Here is a 19,507-nt window from a genome sequence, read left to right as displayed (position 1 = left end):
AATCTAACAAGCAAAATCTAACAAGCAAAATCTAACAAGCAAAATCTAACAAGCAAAATATTATAAGCAGAACAATTACAACACAGTACGTCAGCGTTATTCAACCTTTTTTACTCGGCGACCCCCTTTTTATTATTCCTCACTATGACGCGACCCCCCAACAGTAAGTTATTGTCGTTCCTATGCGCTAATGTTAAGTATTAAAGTAAAAGTATAGTCCCCCCTTTCAGACCTTGTGGCCTATAGGGCAGATGATGTATAGGTCATTGTTTCTGTGGCCTACGGTTAACGAGGATGTCATGTGGCCAACACAACGACCAACCGCCTTTACTTTCCCCCAACTAATGTCAGGTACCCCAGAGGCACCCAAGGATCCCGAAATTAAAAATCACAGTCTTCACCAGGATTCGAACCCCGGACCCGGTTTGGAAGTCAAGCGCTTTACCACTCAGCCACCGCGCCTCCTTCGCTAATGTTACAAAATCATAATTGTAGGCCTAATGAAAAAAAAAGGATTTGCACAAAGCCAAAACTTTATGTTTAATTACGAAACAATATTTTATATGTTACAATAAATCAAATTTTTTAAATATTATATTATACAACTCATTATTTACACATAAATAAAATAATATCTTTATGATATACACCTATTTATCATTCTATTTCTTATTCACATCTCGTACATGTGTGACGATTTTCTGTATTTAGACTTGATAATGAATTAACAGGCTGTCATGTCAATTATGTATTATTGCAAATTGAAAGCGCAACACAGACAAATTGGGACATGACTGCAAACGCTTGTTTCAGATTTGTATAATTATAGAGATTTTTTTTTTCTTGACATCGATATTAATGAGCTCAATTAACTATTTCAGTCTCCTGAACATCTTCAACTTTGACTTTCATCGGAGTTCTGGCAAATGGAATGTTGAATAGATTTGGAAAGTTTGATGAAATTTTGTCCGCAAGCGTTAGCAAAAGTTCTTTCACAAAGTTATCCTTTTATTTGTTTGTCTGGTTCAATGTCTTATTCCTCACAGAGAGCACGTCAAATTGGAAACATGTAAATATTCTTTTCTTCCAATTTTATTTGCTAATTTGAAGTTTCATTTGGAAGGATTGGATTTTTTTTTCAGACGCGAGGTCAACTGCAAATAATCCTTGCAGTGATACTTTTCGTTTCAGTAGCATTGTCTTCAATATTAACACTCGACGATGAATCACAAACTGAGTTCCGATGACTTTTGGTGACTCATTCTGTACCAAATGCTTAAATCCAGAACAACTTATTACCATGTTTCAGAGCCATACAGTGGGACAGCCTTGACATTAAAGATTCTTAGTTTAGTCTTGTTTGAGATGTGAGGAGATTTCCGGGTTAGTTTAAGGCGTGTAAATGTCTGACGCGCTAGATTTATACGGCGTTTAATGTCTTCATCTGTTCCACCTGATAAACTGACTACACTCCCAAGTCCCAAGGTATATAAAATTTTCTACTTGGTCTATTGTCTCAGAATCCAGTACTATGGAGAACAACTGAAGCGACAACAACAAAAAAGTACAGACCTTCATCAACAGATGCCTGAGAAATATCCTAAAAATACACTGGTACGACAAAGTAGAAAACACCAAACTGTGGGCGATGAGTGGACAGAAAAATATAGAAGTGCAGATCTTAGAGAGGAAGTGGAGATGGATTGGTCAGACCCTTAGAAAAGATTCCAACAACAGAGCTAGGCAGGCCTTAGAGTGGAACCCCCAGGGAACAAGACGCAGATGAATACCAAAAAGAATATGGCGACGCAGTGTAATAGAGGAAGCCGAGAGGACCGGGAAGAGCTGGGAAAACATAAAAAATCTAGCAAGATGGAGAGTGGCGTGTTTTTCCATGAGGAACCCAAAGGTATGATGATGATGATGATGATGATGATGAACATACTACCAGACTTGGAGCACCATCTGTGCAGACACGACTGATATTTTTCAAAGATATTGTATACTTTTCTCAAAAAATGAACACAAAATTTTCTTATACACTCACACGCTGTCGTAGTCGTTTGAAGTGGATTGCAAAAGAAAACCCCATCTTTAACTCTTTCTCTCCGTAATTATTTTCCACATTCCGCTGGAATTATTCGTTTGGCTCATTTGTGTTTTACTACCCTGTTATGATTAAACTTCAATAACTTTTTTGTATGTAATCAAGAAATGTTATATAAGGTATAAAAGTATAGAAGAACACAAATTAAAGTTTATAAAACCACAAATTAATTTAATTTAATGGGGTCAAATCAACGTTGGTACCGTCAGTTAGGAGTGAAAGGGTTAATTCTCCAACATTTATATGCATAACCATTCTTCTAAACTACTACCCAGTAACCATGACGACGAAGTTGGGATGCTAGCTATCAAAATGACTTGACAGTTCTTTCGTCTCCATAGACTTAAAGTAGGCCTACTTCGTTACAATTGAAATACTGGAGAATTTCAATTCCTGCTTTAAACTAATGTGGCAGACAGAGGGAACAGAGGTGGATGTCCAAGAGCTGCGGGGTGGTAACTGAAGGGTCACTTCAACTGCATGTTAGCTTTGAGGCACAACGCTCAACAACAGAGTTTCTTATTAGAGGCACTACGTTCCACAACAGAGTTTCTTATTAGAGACACTACGTTCCACAACAGAGTTTCTTATTAGAGGCACTACGTTCCACAACAGAGTTTCTTATTAGAGACACTACGTTCCACAACAGAGTTTCTTATTAGAGGCACTACGTTCCACAACAGAGTTTCTTATTAGAGGCACTACGTTCCACAACAGAGTTTCTTATTAGAGGCACTACGTTCCACAACAGAGTTTCTTATTAGAGGCACTACGTTTAACAACAGAGTTTCTTATTAGAGACACTACGTTTAACAACAGAGTTTCTTATTAGAGGCACTACGTTCCACAACAGAGTTTCTTATTAGAGGCACTACGTTTAACAACAGAGTTTCTTATTAGAGGCACTACGTTTAACAACAGAGTTTCTTATTAGAGACACTACGTTTAACAACAGAGTTTCTTATTAGAGGCACTACGTTCCACAACAGAGTTTCTTATTAGAGGCACTACGTTTAACAACAGAGTTTCTTATTAGAGGCACTACGTTTAACAACAGAGTTTCTTATTAGAGACACTACGTTTAACAACAGAGTTTCTTATTAGAGGCACTACGTTCCACAACAGAGTTTCTTATTAGAGGCACTACGTTTAACAACAGAGTTTCTTATTAGAGGCACTACGGGAGACCCTTGCTCTCCAGCCCTGCTACCATTAGTTCATCCAAGGTTCACATTTTCCAATACGTTATGCATTTCTATTCAAAGTTTACGTATTTAAATTGAAATTTATGGATGCGTTGTTCAACCTTTTTCAAAACGTATATATACTGGCTTACATGTTACAAATTCAACATTTTTGTTATAGATTCTTTTTGTATTATGTTTCTAGTAGCAAATATTAAAGTTACTTCCCTATAAATCCAGGTAGTGTGTCTTTGATATTAAATAATATTTCTATTACTGTTATTATATTTTTAGGTTAATCACTTTTCAATTGATTATGATTTAGTACTTGTGAATTATGAGAACTTACAAATAAAAACATATTTAAAAAAAAAAGCCCACAAAAGAGGCAAGATGGCCCAAAAAAAGAGGCACATAAAGCCCCAAAAAGAGGCAAAGAAAAGAGGCCCAAGGATTCCTATGATGATAAAGCTAAAACTGAATAGCGCAAATTCTGAGGTTTCCTTTAAAAAAAATAAAAAATAAAGTTACTTCCCTATAAATCCAGAAATTCAAAATCCCAGGACCTCAACAGCTAACATACATCAAACAGGCTACATACATCATACACCCAACACAAGACATCACACATCATACAGCTGATGAAGCATATCATACATCACACGACCAATACAAGACATTACACAGCTGATCGAAGACATAATGCACAAATAAGCCCATATAGCGCATCATAATCACACAGCCAACGCAAGACATCGTACATCACACAACTAATGCAAGACATCGTACATCACACAACTAATGCAAGACATAACATCGTAAAAGCCAAACTGCCACATCATGGTCGACCTTCCACCATCACAACCCACACACCAAACACAGCACATCGTTCATCACACAACAGACACAGCACATCATAGCTCACACACAGGCACATCGTACATCATACAACACTCTTCATGTTCTTACCTTATTCCAGTTCCACTAATTCCCATCTAAATTTGTCTTACAATTTGTGCATTACACCAAACAAAAAACATTATAACTATAAGAAACCAAAGTGTACATTCACACCAGACTCACTCATAATTTACATTTGACAAAGTTTATACCAGATTGTTCTTATTTAATGATTTGATTGCCAGGGGAACAAAAGAGTGTTTGTGTCTGTTTGTCTTTGCTATCGGTGTCTTGTATCTTTTTTGAGATGGTAAAATCACAAAATCCTGACACAAAAGGGTGATTCTTTATTTCGAGGATCTTGTTAGCTTTTTTATAGATGTTTGTCTCAAACAACTGCCCAAATGGGTTTTGTTTTTTTGCCAATGATTTTACCAGCAGCATTTAGGATTCTATAAAGTTTATTCTTATTTTTAATGCTCAGATTGCCATACCAGGCAGTGATATTGAAACTTAAAATATTGCAGATATGAGCGTTAAGGCGTTAATAAACGAAATATCAGAAAAAAAAGAGTTACTTCCACTGTATTGTTTGGAGGTCGACTATATCAACAATGGGGAATATGTGGTATGCATATGTTTCCCATCCTGATACTGCACCAGATTTCTAAAAACCACCAACTTTTGATCCTCTTTTAGACTTTCCAAAGGGTCGTAAGGAACGATGCATAAAAGCTACCAGGGAAGAATTTGATAAAGCCACGGGCACGTTTAGCCATGTGCCTAAACTCAAAACTCACTTGATAAAGCCAACATCCAATTAAGCCAAAGAGATTATTGTGTGGATTACTTTTTGGAACTTATCAAGTGTCGACAACACTTTCCAAATAAACAGTGTCATCATCACTTCCATGCTTGGGAGCAATGTGAAAATGAAGTCTTGAGGCTCAAAGAATATGAAAGAGAGAAGCGATGAAAAGAAAGAGGTTAGCCTGCAAAGAAAGACTTGAAACATTGGCAGAGTGATTGGTATGATGCTGTCTCAATTCATCGTTGGCCTCCTTCAGTCGTGAAACGACTTTGGTTCATCTCGAACACTTTTTCATATGGCTGTGGAGCCCTGTTTTGGAGAGACACTCCCGTCCACATATATTGCAGGAAAAGGTGGCTTTCGCTTTGGTGGTAGAGGAGCTGGCCATTTTCCGTGTGGCACGCTTTTCTTCAAGAATCGAGGCCCATGTTTTCTCGCTGTCTATAGCTTTCTTGGTCACCGATCTCTCTCCAACTAGTGCGGTCTAAGGCTACGTCTTCCCAGTGGTCAGAATCAAAGTTTACTGATTTTAAATCCCTTTTTATCGCATCAACGTAACGGAGGTGGGGTCGACCATTTTTTCTTGAGCCAGACGCACGTTGCCCGTACATATTGATTTTCGGGATGCGATTGTCCTCCATCAGTCGAACATGTCCGAGCCAGCTCAGGCGGCGTTGCCTTAGGACCGTAAATATGCTGGAAAGGCCTTTTCTCGCGAGGATCTCAGTATTACACAATCTTTCTTTCCATGTTATTTATAAGATCCTTCGAAGGCAGCGGATGCTGTCTAAATTAGAACTGCAATAATTTAAAAAGCCTGGTTGAACAACCGTTCTGTCTGGAAGAGATCCAAGTCAATGTCTATGTAAAGCATTGCTATCTCCGATATATACGGCACCCCGGGCGCATGGACTAGAATGCATGGCCGAAGGCTGAGCACACCGGTAACCTCCGCCATTTTCCTTTGTTGTACCAAGCTAACCATGCAGGCTCTCCATTAATGTAACGGTCCCTTGAGGAACGGCGTATGGATTATCGACAGGGACGTGGAAGCTCTCTTTCAACTCCGCACCGTGCAATGGGAAAGCTCTCGCATTCCCTTGGACACTCCCACGGAAGTTTTGTTTTGCTATTCATTTAGCCTAATTACTTCCTCTAGTAGTCATCGTTTCCACCCGAGTGCCACGTTGAGGCAGAATAGCGTACCCGGAGTGTACATACCAGCTTTTCTAGTAGGTCGACCACTAGCGGCATGCTGGCCTGTGCCCCATACTTTGATACCATTTGTTATAGAACCCATGGGTAGATTAAACCACTAGCTCGTTGCCACCTCGTACAGACCTGTGACCTGTCTCCACAGGTCAGTGTTCAGGCCTTAAAATTCTATGACGACTGGCCTTGGCTGATTGCGTTCACACTGCTAGATTACCCCCCCCCCACCCCGTGTCACAACCACAGTTATAACAATACTATAGGACATTTTCACACATGGGTGTATCTGGTTTTCAAAATGTACGTTTTAAAAATAAATTGTGCGCTTTTAGCACTGCAGTATCAAATGTTGTAAGCACAGACCTATATGTATTATACCTAGACTGGACGTGGAGATCTCTTGACATTACACAGAAGTGTGAAAAAAAACAAACTTTAAAAAACTGAAAGAAAGCATTGATTTGTACAGTAGTTACAGGGAGTAAAGTTGTGGTTTTTTTTTTCAAACCTAACCTACGTAGCATATGATAAGAAAGAAGATAATTACTTCCTACGCATTTCATGTGTCAATCTAGTCATGCATGTTAATCAATGACTTAAACACTGCTAAGTCGTTGGTTTTCATGGCTGATTCAGGCAACCCATTCCATTCTCTAATGACCAAGGTTCACTTGTTTGAATTTGTTATAATGTATGGAATAAAAAAATATGTCTTTAACTCCAATACTGTTTTGTTAACAGAGCATCTTCTATTAAATCTGTTTTACACAGATTCTTTGTTAAACATAATATTGTATTGACTTCTTGTATCTCTATAAAGCTATGTAGTATCCCCCAGAAGACTTTGACTAGATAGAATATAATAATCTTTATTTTTTAAAGTCAGACTTTTTTTTCCTACCAGTAAACAACTATTTCGTATTAGACACAGTACTCAATAACATTTCTCTATTTCATCTAGGTTTGTCACTTCTGCTAGGCATTGTGCATTATGGGATACTTTTTTTTTACTTTTTAACCAAACATTCATGCTATTTGATTTATTTAATTTTTGTTTTTTAATAAATCTCCATAAGGGAGATCACTCATAACACTCTCATCACCAAAAGTATACAAAAAAATAATCAAACACAACAAAGAGTTTTAAGCCAACAAACAAACAAAAAATGATTCTACATAATTTGGTAGGTTTATTGAACATTTCAAATCAACCAGGTTCACATCAAATTGTGGATAGATTGGTTCGAATTGGGTGAAACTGGTCAGGTCAATCTAAACTTTTCTAAAAGTCAACATTTCTGATATGTAGATAAACATAATATTTTCTCAAAGATCCCCTATTTAGTAGGTCAAGGCCTCTGTTACTCAAGTTCTTTTACACTACAATTTTATGTTTAAATTTGACACACACATATTTCTATCTAAAACAAAATGGTGCCCATTTCATGCCAACGTTAATAACAATAAAATCTCAATGTAGGAAGCCACCTTTGTAGGGCAATCTCAGAGTAAGAGCTAATGTTTAAAGGAGCCAATGACAGCTCTACATTACAAATCCTGACTACCATCATAGTATCAGTGCCAGCATGGGATAATTGGAGGCCCAAGGCAAATTGAATTTGGTGGCCCTAAAGGAAATTTTCAAAATTTTAAAGAAACAGCAAGAAAAAAAAAATTAAGATTTATTGACAACCTGCCGATAAATAACTGAAATTCATATATTGCAATTTCAGTAGTAAAGAATTAGTCTAGTAAATAAGAGTCATGGTGCTTTACTTTCGTTGAGATCTTATGAAAGTTTCAAAATTTTTTCTCTAATTTTTTTGTAGTTCTGTACGAAGCTTCCAATAAGTGGAGGCCCTTGGCAGCTAATTAGTCTGCCTAAGCCTAACGCTGGCACTGGTATTATGTTGACATTGATTCACTTCTTACTGCTGACATACCTTCAGAGTAGCCAGGTAAATAATAACAGAGTGTCAAGTAGGCCTACACTTGTAGAGATTTTGGGATCACTGCATTAATCTAAGTCTAGAAACTGGGACATCTTACAATAAAATTGACAGTATATTGTGTCAATGAAACTGCTGGTAGAATTATACTTATCGAAATGGTATTGATTCTAGTCAAATTTATAAACACACTCACAATACAAATAAGACAAAAAAACAAACAAATACAATCGTCTACAATACAAATATTGAATAAATAAATTCCACTAGCCTAAAGACAATTACATATCATTATAAATAACATTACCAAAGTAAAATTCAGAGTTAAAAAGAATTGAATTTAAAAACTCTAAATCTATGTAAAGATATTGACATTAAAAAGTGTTTAAAATTATAAGATTGTATAGAAATATCACATTGGTAAAAATATTGCACAAAAAAAAAAAAGTTTTGAACAAATTGTTCAAGTTAAACTTTGATTATCAACAAACTTTAAAGTGAAACCACGCACACATATAGTAGATCATTTAGTGGCTTAGCATTCCATACGAAAACAAAAAGACTATAGGACCAATCAATACTCTCTAGTGAAATAGTTCTTCCCACTTCAATCTCTATACAAGCAGACCTTCACATTCAGTGTCAATTTTTATTTACAGTCAATTTTTAATAAAAATGAAATTTTTTCGCATTTTTTTTCCTTCCTACAATCAAAAATAGATACAACAGAAAGAAAACAAATGTAAATTGGGCTCAAGACTTGTTCTTATTTTTAAACCTTGAATCAGATTAGCACAAAATGTTTTTTGTTTTTTGAAGTTTAAGTTAGAAAGAGTACCTGAAAAATAAAAAAACAACAACAGCCCAATTAATTATGCAATCAAATTAATATATTTAAAAAAAAATGAATTAGAGAAGAGATTTCTTAACCTTTTTTTTTTCACATTTCTTTTTATATTCAATTTAACACACTAAAAAATTTTTTTTTCTTTGGAAAATTGGGATCTATTTGAAGTAATTTCATAACGGTTTAGTTTCAGCACTGGTCAATTAAATTAGAACAGAGTTTGTTATGGTCAATTGCTCTAAGCTGATATCCATTGGTCAGACTAGCACATTACAATATGAGGCAGAAGATCAATTAATATTTGCACCAATGTAGTAACTGTACAATTTGTTTGTAAAATATTTGACATGTTTCGGATGTTCCTTTAGAGTTAAAGATAATTTACTTCCTAGTTCAAATCTCCCACAGGACAAGGAAAGATGGGAGCAGGCAGGGTTTTAACCCAGGAGCATTGATATGTCTGAACAACAGTCCAGCACCCAAAAACAACGGCCAGGCAGCAATCCCGACCAGGCAGCTATTTAGGTCACCAGCTAGAAAGAATGGCTGCCTAGTCAAAACATGTAAAATCATTTACAAGGATTTTTTTTTCTTCAATTTTTACTTAAAATATATGTCAGTATGACATGTATGTATAACAAGTCAGACTGGGGGTAGAAGAGAACAATTCGTCCCTATAATTTATAACAGTAGATTGTTAGCACATGAAACTCTTCAAAATCAACACAAACAGCTGGGAAAAAGTGGCACTGGATACATCGAGAGAGAGCATAAAGGACTGAATCGCAGATGCCAAGCACAATAAAAGTAGAAAGAAGGGTGAAAATGCAATGGCGTCTGGTGATTACATATGCCCGACCTGTGACCGCAGCTGTGTATTAAGGATTGACCTCTTTAGTCACACAACAAGTTGCAAATGGAAAAAGTTTCATATCTCTCAAGAACTAGATATCACTGTGATATTTCATATTGACATTAGTAATGATAAGTACAGGGATCTTCTGAGACCTAATTTTCACTAACATCAAAACAGATCTTTACACTGTAGCAAATGAAAAACTTTTTAATGACAATAACATTTCAATTTTCATGCTCTCCACAAGTTTTGCTAATTTGTAATGTTATTACAGCGCCTTGAGCCTACATTTTGTTTGTTAACAGTGCTTTATAAATAAAATTATTATTATTATTTGAAAGGCTTGCATTATAGAATCTAACTGTAAATGTAATACTTTGTAGCTTGACATTACGAGTCCATGCCACTTACTTTCAACTTCTTTTAGCCATCTGTATGGGAAGCACAGCATCATCAAAGTCCATCTTGAAGTCCTGACTTTGCCTCGTGGCGTCATACTCTCTGACAAATGTAGACAGAGCATTACTCAGGAACACTGTGTTCTCTCTCTCCTTGATGTGTTTGTCAGCCAGTTGTAGCCATTTGTGATCTAAGCACTCTTGGACTGTCATGCGATTCCTGGTCACAAAATAGTTCAAAATTTGTACCATCTTCATAAATAAAGCTAAAAATAAGATAATCTTTTCTTTATAATGTGCATACACACAAAAACACATATACACAATTAATAAACATAAACATAAAAATTACTTATGTTGTTTATATTTGATATTGTATATTTTATTTCCAGATCAGAGTCAATTGCTAGAAAAGTGTAAATAAACCTTCATCATAGGTTAACTAAAAACTATCCAGGTCGTTACCATAAAATAAATAGACATCGACTTTCAGTAGGGTAGTCCAACAATTGTTGTCGGTCAAGAGGGGCTCATTAGCCTTGCCTGGCTACCCACATAGGAGAAGGAAAATTCTGAAATAATACCTTGCAGGGATACCCAAAGGCTTTAGAAGCCTATCCTGAGAAAAAAAATCAGGAGCCGGCAACCCTTAGGCAGTTCAAGAACACAGTGATTACATCCTGCAGAATATGTGATGCCAAACTTGTGGATCTGATAGATCCACTGGATAGCAAGTGGGAACTGCTGTGTGGGCAACATTTCGACCATAGCTATTGCCCAGACATTCATCATATTTCCATGAGATGATGCAGTCATTTTGCAAATGAAGGAGGCCATACATAGTTCATGAATTTTACTACTTTGTCACCATATAAATTTGAAAACATGATTGTACCAAAGAAGAAAATTAAAACATTCAGTAATAATGGACCCTGGATGACCAACATTAAAAATTAACATTCTGTCATCATCAAGAAGTACATAGAAGTCTATTTATAAAGCACTAGTTATGAGTGTGTAGGTGTTTTTCATGTGTGAATGTCGTTCGTATGTGCATCTATATTGTTATTGTACAGTAGTTACGCTGAGGTTGTCAATTGTAGTCAAACTGAATTTCCATTAGATTGGATCAATAAAGTTATCTTATCTAAAATTGTACAACTTATCAAATATGTCTCAGCGAGGAATGAAGCTGTAATATTAATATGATTAGTGTATGTGTGTGTTTACATGAGCTGTATGTGTGTGCCCGACATACCCTGGTGTTCTCTTCAAGACTTTAAACAAAAACTTGAGACCCTCTGCAGTGACATTCTCAAACAGGTCGGCAGCATCATATCTGTTTAAGGAAATGTTGACCAGAGTCTCTTCTGGTGTCTTGCCTTCATACGGGGAAACTCCACTCAATCTAAAGATGCACAACACAGACAATAAAACCAAGACAGTTGGGTCTGTAAAAACACTTTAAAAATAAATTGCTGCACTAATCTATATAAGTACCGGGATGTATTCAACAGCTCTTTATCATAATCACTTATACAAACTGTGCTAAAAGTAATTTAAAATGTGCAATCTGGGATTTATCACCATAAGAAATAAACAAAAAAAAAGACTTTTTTAAAAAGACAATTTTGATTATTCTGCTCTTTATCACTAAATGTTAGATATAGAAAGAAGGAACTTTTTTTACATCCCCCAGAGAAATAATCCTTTGTTTGTTTGTAAAATGTTTTACATGTTTCGGATGTTCCTTCAGAGTTGAAGATAATTACTTCCTAGTCCAAACCTCCCGCAGGACGACGGGGGATGGGAGCGGGCAGGGTTTGAACCCGGGACCATCGATAAATCTGAATGACAGTCCAACGTGCAAACCGCACGACCAGGCAGCCATCCTGCTTAAGCGAATATATAAATCTAATACACTTTATAATATTCTATAGATAGGACTTAAGATTTAGACTTAAAAGACAATGCACAAAATGTTGCTGAACATTATTTTATTAAACACTCAAATGAATAGGGCCTACACCCGGAAATACCAGAAGACATATAGTCAGTTTAAGATAAATATTTTCTTGAACTCTAGCCAAATTTCTTTTTATACTTTGAAAAATTATAACAGTCAAACAAAAGTTTCCCCAGTGTGGCCAAAAAGCTAGTAATTCACTTTCCAATGATATACACCAACTATCAAATTTCTAGGAAAATTGTTAGAGCCATTTAAAACATTTAAGACCAAATGGATATGAGAAGATTTCTTGGCTTCCTGTGTTCACCCTCACGATATTATTGCAAATTCAAACACCAGTCAACATAGACACATAGACACAGCAAATTAGGTCATGACAGATAAACCTGATAACAAGTCAAAACTTTGCTAAATCATATTCTTATTATAATTATTATTATTATTATAGCTTATATATAGCACTACTTTCATGCTTATAGCATGCTCAGAGCGCTTTTGGTCCAATCTCATTTGTGGACCAGTGGGGGGGGGGAGGAGGTTTCTAGGAGTTGGTTTTCCATGCTGCCTCAGTAAACACAACTCTGCCCGAGTCGAGTGTCGAACCTCGAGCCCCCTTCTAGGTAGCCAAGCCAAACCAAATTCAAACGCACTTAGCCTCTCGACCACGCTTCCCACAAGAATTTAAGAATAGAATTTGAGTTCACCTTATGATCAGCAATGGAATGAAATTTATTTTACTCTTTATAAAATATTGGGCTTTTTAGTGTTAAAATGTTAAATTACTTACATTAATCATAATGATTCATCAACTTATCACCTGTACACACAAAAAAGAAGTAGAAAGAAGTGAAATAGTGCCTGGTAACTGCAATTACCACCCAGTGACCGCAGCTGTGTATCAACAATTGGCTTGTTTGTCTTACAAGAAGTTACAAAGGGAAAAACAGAATATATAGAGATGTAAAATGCCATAGATACAGAATACTAATTTTCAACTTACAGTAAGAAAGAAAGAACTCCTACTCCCCAGACATCAGCGGGGTAGCCAGACAAATCTTGTATTATGACTTCAGGGGCTGAAAGTTTAACAAAAAAATTATTATTTAATACATGTAATGTAAATTAAAATTAGAATGTAAAAAAATGTTCATATCAAATACTTGCCAATAAAGTCAGGGTATCCTCGTCTTGGTACCAGCTCACCCACTGGATTGGTCAGTTTGGTAGCCAATGAAAAGTCAGTCAGTTGGATAACGAACCCTTCAATTTTAGAGACCACAATAGAAGCTAGCTGTAAGTTGAGATGCAGCAGACTTGACCTTTGCAAGTATTCTAATCCATGTAACACCTGAGGGAACAATGTTAGGTCAAGGCTTATCAGTTTTCAAAGTAGATAGCTCCCAACTCTGGGAGGTGTGAGGGCAGAGAAATATAGAGAAGCAATTCTTAGAAAGAAAGAGGTAATGAATTAGTCACACCCTTAGAAAAGATGCCAAAAAATGTGAAATGTGTTAGACAGTATTATGGATTATGCAAGTAAATTCCAAACAATAAGAAATAGGAACAGAAGAAAACTTTGTCTTGGGTTGCAGTTTAAATCAAGAAACCTGACAAATTAGAAACCAGTTGTTCTATCTACAATGTGATATAATCAACAGAAGAATACTTTGTCTTGGGTTGCTGTTTAAATCTAGAATCCTGCCAAAATTAGAACCCAGTTATTCTATCTACAATGTGCTTCAATGAAAACAAATACACAAATGTGGATATTGATTTCAAGGTATTACAGACTAATAAATGTCTATATTCACATTGGACAGAACTTTTGTATAGTCAGACTTTGTAGAGAGAAAACTAAACATTAAACATGTAAAAGTTTAAACAAATACATCAACTTTACCACATAGCCACTGCGCTATACATCTCACTACAATGTGACACACACACACAATCATTAGATGATAAATGTCAATTTAAATGATCTGTCTCATGACACACACACACACAATCATTAGATGATAAATGTCAATTTAAATGATCTGTCGCATGACACACAGAATCATTAGATGATAAATGTCAATTTAAATGACCAGTCACATGACACACACACACACAATTATCTGATGATAAAGGACAATTTAATAACCTGTCTCATGACTACACACACACAACCATCTGATGATAAAAGTCAATTTAATTCACTGTCTTATGACACATACACAGACACAATCATTAGATGAAAGTCAATTTAATTACCTGTCTCACGACACACACAACCATCTCCTCTGTGTACTTCCTCCTCTGCGACAAATATCTGGCAATGTGTCCTCCTTCGTTGTAGTCCAAAACAAAATGGAGCTCATTGCCAGATTGGAAAGCTTTGTGCAGCTTGACCACCCTCTCGTGTCTCAGCGATTTCAAAATGTCAAACTCTGATTGCCCCCTCTTTTGTTGAAGAGTTCGCAGTATAAACAACTTGTTGTCATCAGAAGGAAGTGTGAGAGATTTATCTTCATAAAATTTACCTCTGGGGACAAAAAAAAAATGTACAAGATTTCGATAATGGTCGTTGAAATCAAATCAATTATTCTACTAGTTCGTGTGGCAGCGTATCATTAGTGAAAACAAAAATGGGTGAAAAGATACCACATCTAGGTAATAAATTCAAGAATGTTAAATGCCTATTTGAAAATGGCTTAAAATGTGGTGACAATGTCATCAATCCATAAAAATGAAATATGATTCTAGAATGTCTGGAAAAGTTTTTAAAAAGTAAAAGAATTTTAAAAGAAATACAAACTTATTTCCTGATATTTTACTTAGCTTTATTGATATTTTTATAGGATACAATCATCTTCCTTTCTGAAGTAACATCTGTATTTTATAAGAAGATAGGATATTGTACTTGTAGCAACTTTTATTGTTTAGTTTATTTATATTGTTCAAGTTATCACTTCTTGGTTGTTTTCCTGTGTTTAATTACAAGCCAATATTGCACTTATCTGGAAATTAAGTTCTTTAAGTCTTTCTCCCATTTATTTATTGTATTTAAATTGAAACAGTAACAGGTTAGTTGGAATCCGTAATAGAATTTACAGCCATCTGGAAGTTTCAGTTCACTAAAAGTACCAAAGAGAGACTCACTTGTACAGCAGTTCTCCAATGTTGTAGACAGAGTCAGGGCTGGCATTCACTATCACGGCCTCAGGTTCTTCCTCTTGAGGTGGTTCTTCAAACTCTGATGGAAGAAGAGGCTGGGTAGCAGTCTGTTTAGCCAGCAGTTTACTCAAATCAAAATGATCATCTTTTGTCAGTGAGGGAGAATCTAACAACAGAATAGTATTTAACATAAAACAAAGAGCCATAACTTAAAAATAAAAAAACTAATAAAATACTCTGAAAGACACAAAGATAAAGGCACATTTCTCAATCCTTATGCTAGTACAAACACATACAAGTGCTCCTTCTTCCCTAGTGTCATTAGAGATTAGTGGGGTTTAGGGGTTGCCTGAATCAGTCAGGAAAACCAACAACTTAGCAAGGTTTAAGTCTCCAATTAACATGCATGACTAGATTAACACATGTAATTTATATGATAAGAAGATAAAATGTCAATTAGTATAAAATAAAAATATACTTCTGCAAATATGAACCCCATTAAGTGTAATTTGTTAATCAAGTTTTAAGTTTTATTCTAGCTATAGAACAATGTGCATGCCATCAGTATATTATTCACTAAGAGAACTGACAGTATGAGTGCTACTGTAAATGATTCCATGACAGTACATTGTTAGTGCAATAAGTACATAATCAATGACATATCAGAATCAGTGCAATGTGTATGACTACAGCAATGACAGTTTAATTAACCTAAAGTTTATGTAGCTGTTAAAAGTCAAACTATCAAAAGAGGCAAACCTTTAGGTTTAGTCAGACTTTCGGCCGAGGCCCAGCTGTAGGCACTGGCACCAAACCTGTTGGTAGCAGACACCCTGAACCTGTAGTTGGTTTCTGGTTTGAGGTTGTTGACCACAGCAGCCTCTTGGTTGGTGTACACACAAGTAGTCCACCTCTCATCCCCTACAAAAGTTAGAGAAAGATTCAGGCTACATAGATATGTAGAGAGAGAGACATTGTGAATATTGTACATAGTCTTTCAATTTGTTTATAGCTTATCTATCTTCTTGTTAAACTAATAAAGAAAGAAGAGAATGAAGGTCAGACTGATGGACAGTCAAATCTCAGTTTGGTTTTAAGAATGACTTCAGAACGCAAAATGTATATACAGACTAGTTTGCCTGCAAAGCTTGAATAAAGAACAAATATTGAGTATTATAACAACATCTTTAACAATGTTGCTAGACATCAGTCGTAACAGCAGTAGTAATAATTATGAGGCTGACTAATTCAAAATCAGACTTTCCAGAGGTAAGTCTAGTGACATCCAAACATAACAGATTCATGAAATGGTGATAAATCTACAATGAGTTGAAAAATTAAATAAAAACACTAATTGGAATTATATAATGAATAAGCCCACACATCACTTTATATATATGATCGCAATAAAAAGCAATTCAAATAATGAATCAACAAGATGTTGAAATGAAATGAAGCCCAGTAACAAATGGACCCCACATTTTCAATTTCTCCCCCTTTTATACACTACCATCTCCAAAAAGATTCTAGTCAATCTAGATTCTTGTTACTGTGTAAACTAAGTTTATTTTTATCTCCCCTGTGACTTTATGCCTATTTTTAGCATCACTATAACTCCCATAAGCTTCCACTGGTTACTAGAATGAATGAATGTGAAGCAAACGATTTTTGGAGACCTTGACATCTTGTATTACATAACAATGATATTAGGTGGAGCAGGAAGTATTGTCATGGTAACAAAACAAAAAGAAGCAAACTGGGATGTCAAGCTCTGAACATGGCAATGAGAAAAAAATAAATAAATAAAGAGTGCGACAGTAACTGGTTTTTAAAATGTTACAGCCATGTTGCACCCACCTGGAGATCTGTAGTCCACTTTATAAAACAAAATATCAGAGTGACCAGTTGATACAGGTGCCTCCCAGATAACCAAAGCCTCTGTACTTGAGATCTGACCAATTGCTGGCTGACCAGGACGACCAGGGACATCTAGAACACAGAGTTTTAGATTATTTTAAACAACTGATACTGTTTATTGTAACATCAAAACAAAGACAAGCCGTCGAAGTTTATTAGTAAAAATTAGTTAAAGTACCCCTTTCAGACCTTTTGATCCATAGGGCTGATGATGTCAAGGTCATCTGAATCTAAGACTGAAAGCTAAAAAGAAATTGTCATTCAACAGGATTTGAGCCAGAGACTCCTTGAAATGGAAGCCAAGCGCTTTAACACTCTGCCATCATGCTTCATTACCTAACAGTGAATTGTTTTTAAGTCCCATATCAATCAGTGAACCACAGCCTACTTTATGTTGATGTGTGAAAATATTTTTTTTATTATAATAGCTCCTATGCTCCTTCATGGTCAAAGATGAGAAAAATCTAGTTTCTCATGAAGATGGCTATGAAGTCAGATCCTTTTAAAAGCGGGCAGCATACAGGCCATTGGTAGGATGAGTCTTTTGAAGTATTGCCTGCTTTTCTTTTAGTTTTTCTTTTAAATAATCTTCATTCTGTACTGATGGCTGTCCTCTTTGCCTCATAGCTTGAAGTACCAACATTCATGGCTGTAGGCCACACGGACAGGTCATGGGCTAGTATTTTCAGTTAAGGATGTTGCTTTTACTGAGGGAGCTCTTGAGGGTATCTTAATATCTCTTGACTCCCTACAGATTCCTTAAAAAGTGCACAGCTCCACATAAAAAAGTCATTTAGGGGAGGTGGGTCAATTTTCAGGCATAATAATAAATAACGACTAGAATCACATTGAATACTAACAAGTTTCCTAATGCTGTTATATCAAATGCTAGTTTGAGTTTATGTATTAGCAATAGCCTGTTTAGAAATAGTTTAGGCCACTCAAATCAAAACTCCAAATATATCCTAACCTCCAAGCTCCAGCCTCATTTTGCAGGACACACGTCCTGCTTTGGTCCTGCCAACACATTTGTACACACCGACATCATAAGGCTTGGCGCTCTTGATTGTCAGACTGGCCTCACCGTCTTCCTCTAGCACAATCTGAAATAATGACAACATCATAGGTATAGATCTGATTTAGGAAATTATAGACTTGATTCACTAATATCACATGTAAAATACTAGAAAACTAAATATGTTCATTTTAACTTTAGAAGTTCCTACAGAAATGAAGATTATAATCTTAGCCCTAACTAACTACCGGCAGGACAGCAGGGTTCAAACTCAGGGCAATCGGGTTGATAATACATGACCAGATAGCAACATTGTAAATCACTAAGATAAAGATAATGTCAAAAATGTGCCAAGTTGGCTTAAGGAACTTAAGACCAAGTATGCAATGGACAAAGGCATTTAACAAGTTCACCACTTTAGATTGCTCAACTTTATTTCTGGTCCATTACACCAATAGAATCTGGAGTCCCTATCAGGTAAAACTTAAATCAAAAATAGCAAAAAAAAAATATACCGTTAACAACAAATTCAGCTGTACGTCTAGTAAAAAGCTATAACCTTGCAATCATATTTCTAATTTACACAACAAAGGATTGTGGTTTATTAAAAGAAATTTTTTGATTAGCCAGGAAGCAAATCAAATAATATCAAACTAGACCAATATTAGAGTAAACATTCTCTATTCTGGATACCTCAATTGAAAACATTAACAATAAATAGATTGGTTAGATTTATAACAACTGAATTTGACTACAGTAACACCATTAGTAAAATTACTTAACCTAGAGATGATCCTGATCAGGAGACTAAAACAGTAAACTATAACTTACAAATCCTAAACCTAATACAATGCAAAAATGATTGCTAGGACAAAGTCAGATAAGTGCCCTTTCTTTCTAGGTCAATTAAAGTATAGAATGAATTGCCTGAATCAGTCAGGAAAAATCATTGTGTTGAATTGTATAAGACACAGCCAAATGAATTTCCTGAACCAATCAGTATGTGAATGGAACAGACAGAATGCATGTATGCGTATGCAGTACTGCTGTATCAGTAGAACAAAATTGTCAAATGGTACTTCTTAAAAACTAAGCTTGTTATATTTAAAAATGAGTGATTCCATTCTACAGATTTATTAATACAAAACAGAGAAAGTTTTTTGTTTCTAATACTTGGCCTAAA

The 19,507-nt window shown here is 35.7% G+C and overlaps 1 protein-coding gene across 1 annotated transcript in view; it reads right to left on the bottom strand.

Annotated features, from left to right (window-relative positions):
* Positions 1-7,381: 7,381 nt before the first annotated feature.
* Positions 7,382-19,507, bottom strand: part of LOC106054014 (titin-like) — a 199,332-nt gene continuing 187,206 nt past the window's right edge. Inside the window, exons 78-87 of the mRNA XM_056013914.1 lie at positions 18,280-18,412; positions 17,250-17,381; positions 16,152-16,313; positions 15,378-15,558; positions 14,490-14,760; positions 13,398-13,581; positions 13,234-13,309; positions 11,523-11,672; positions 10,278-10,484; positions 7,382-9,001 (exon numbers count right to left, since the gene is read on the bottom strand). Of these exons, the coding sequence (XP_055869889.1) occupies positions 10,280-10,484; positions 11,523-11,672; positions 13,234-13,309; positions 13,398-13,581; positions 14,490-14,760; positions 15,378-15,558; positions 16,152-16,313; positions 17,250-17,381; positions 18,280-18,412 (1,494 nt within the window). The 3' untranslated portion in view covers positions 7,382-9,001; positions 10,278-10,279. The remainder of the gene's footprint in view (positions 9,002-10,277; positions 10,485-11,522; positions 11,673-13,233; positions 13,310-13,397; positions 13,582-14,489; positions 14,761-15,377; positions 15,559-16,151; positions 16,314-17,249; positions 17,382-18,279; positions 18,413-19,507) is intronic.

The sequence above is a fragment of the Biomphalaria glabrata genome, chromosome 16 (assembly GCF_947242115.1).
Source record: "Biomphalaria glabrata chromosome 16, xgBioGlab47.1, whole genome shotgun sequence".
NCBI lineage: Eukaryota > Metazoa > Mollusca > Gastropoda > Planorbidae > Biomphalaria > Biomphalaria glabrata.
The sequence above is the reverse complement of the archived record's forward strand: the minus strand, read 5'-3'. Positions and strand labels throughout refer to the sequence as shown.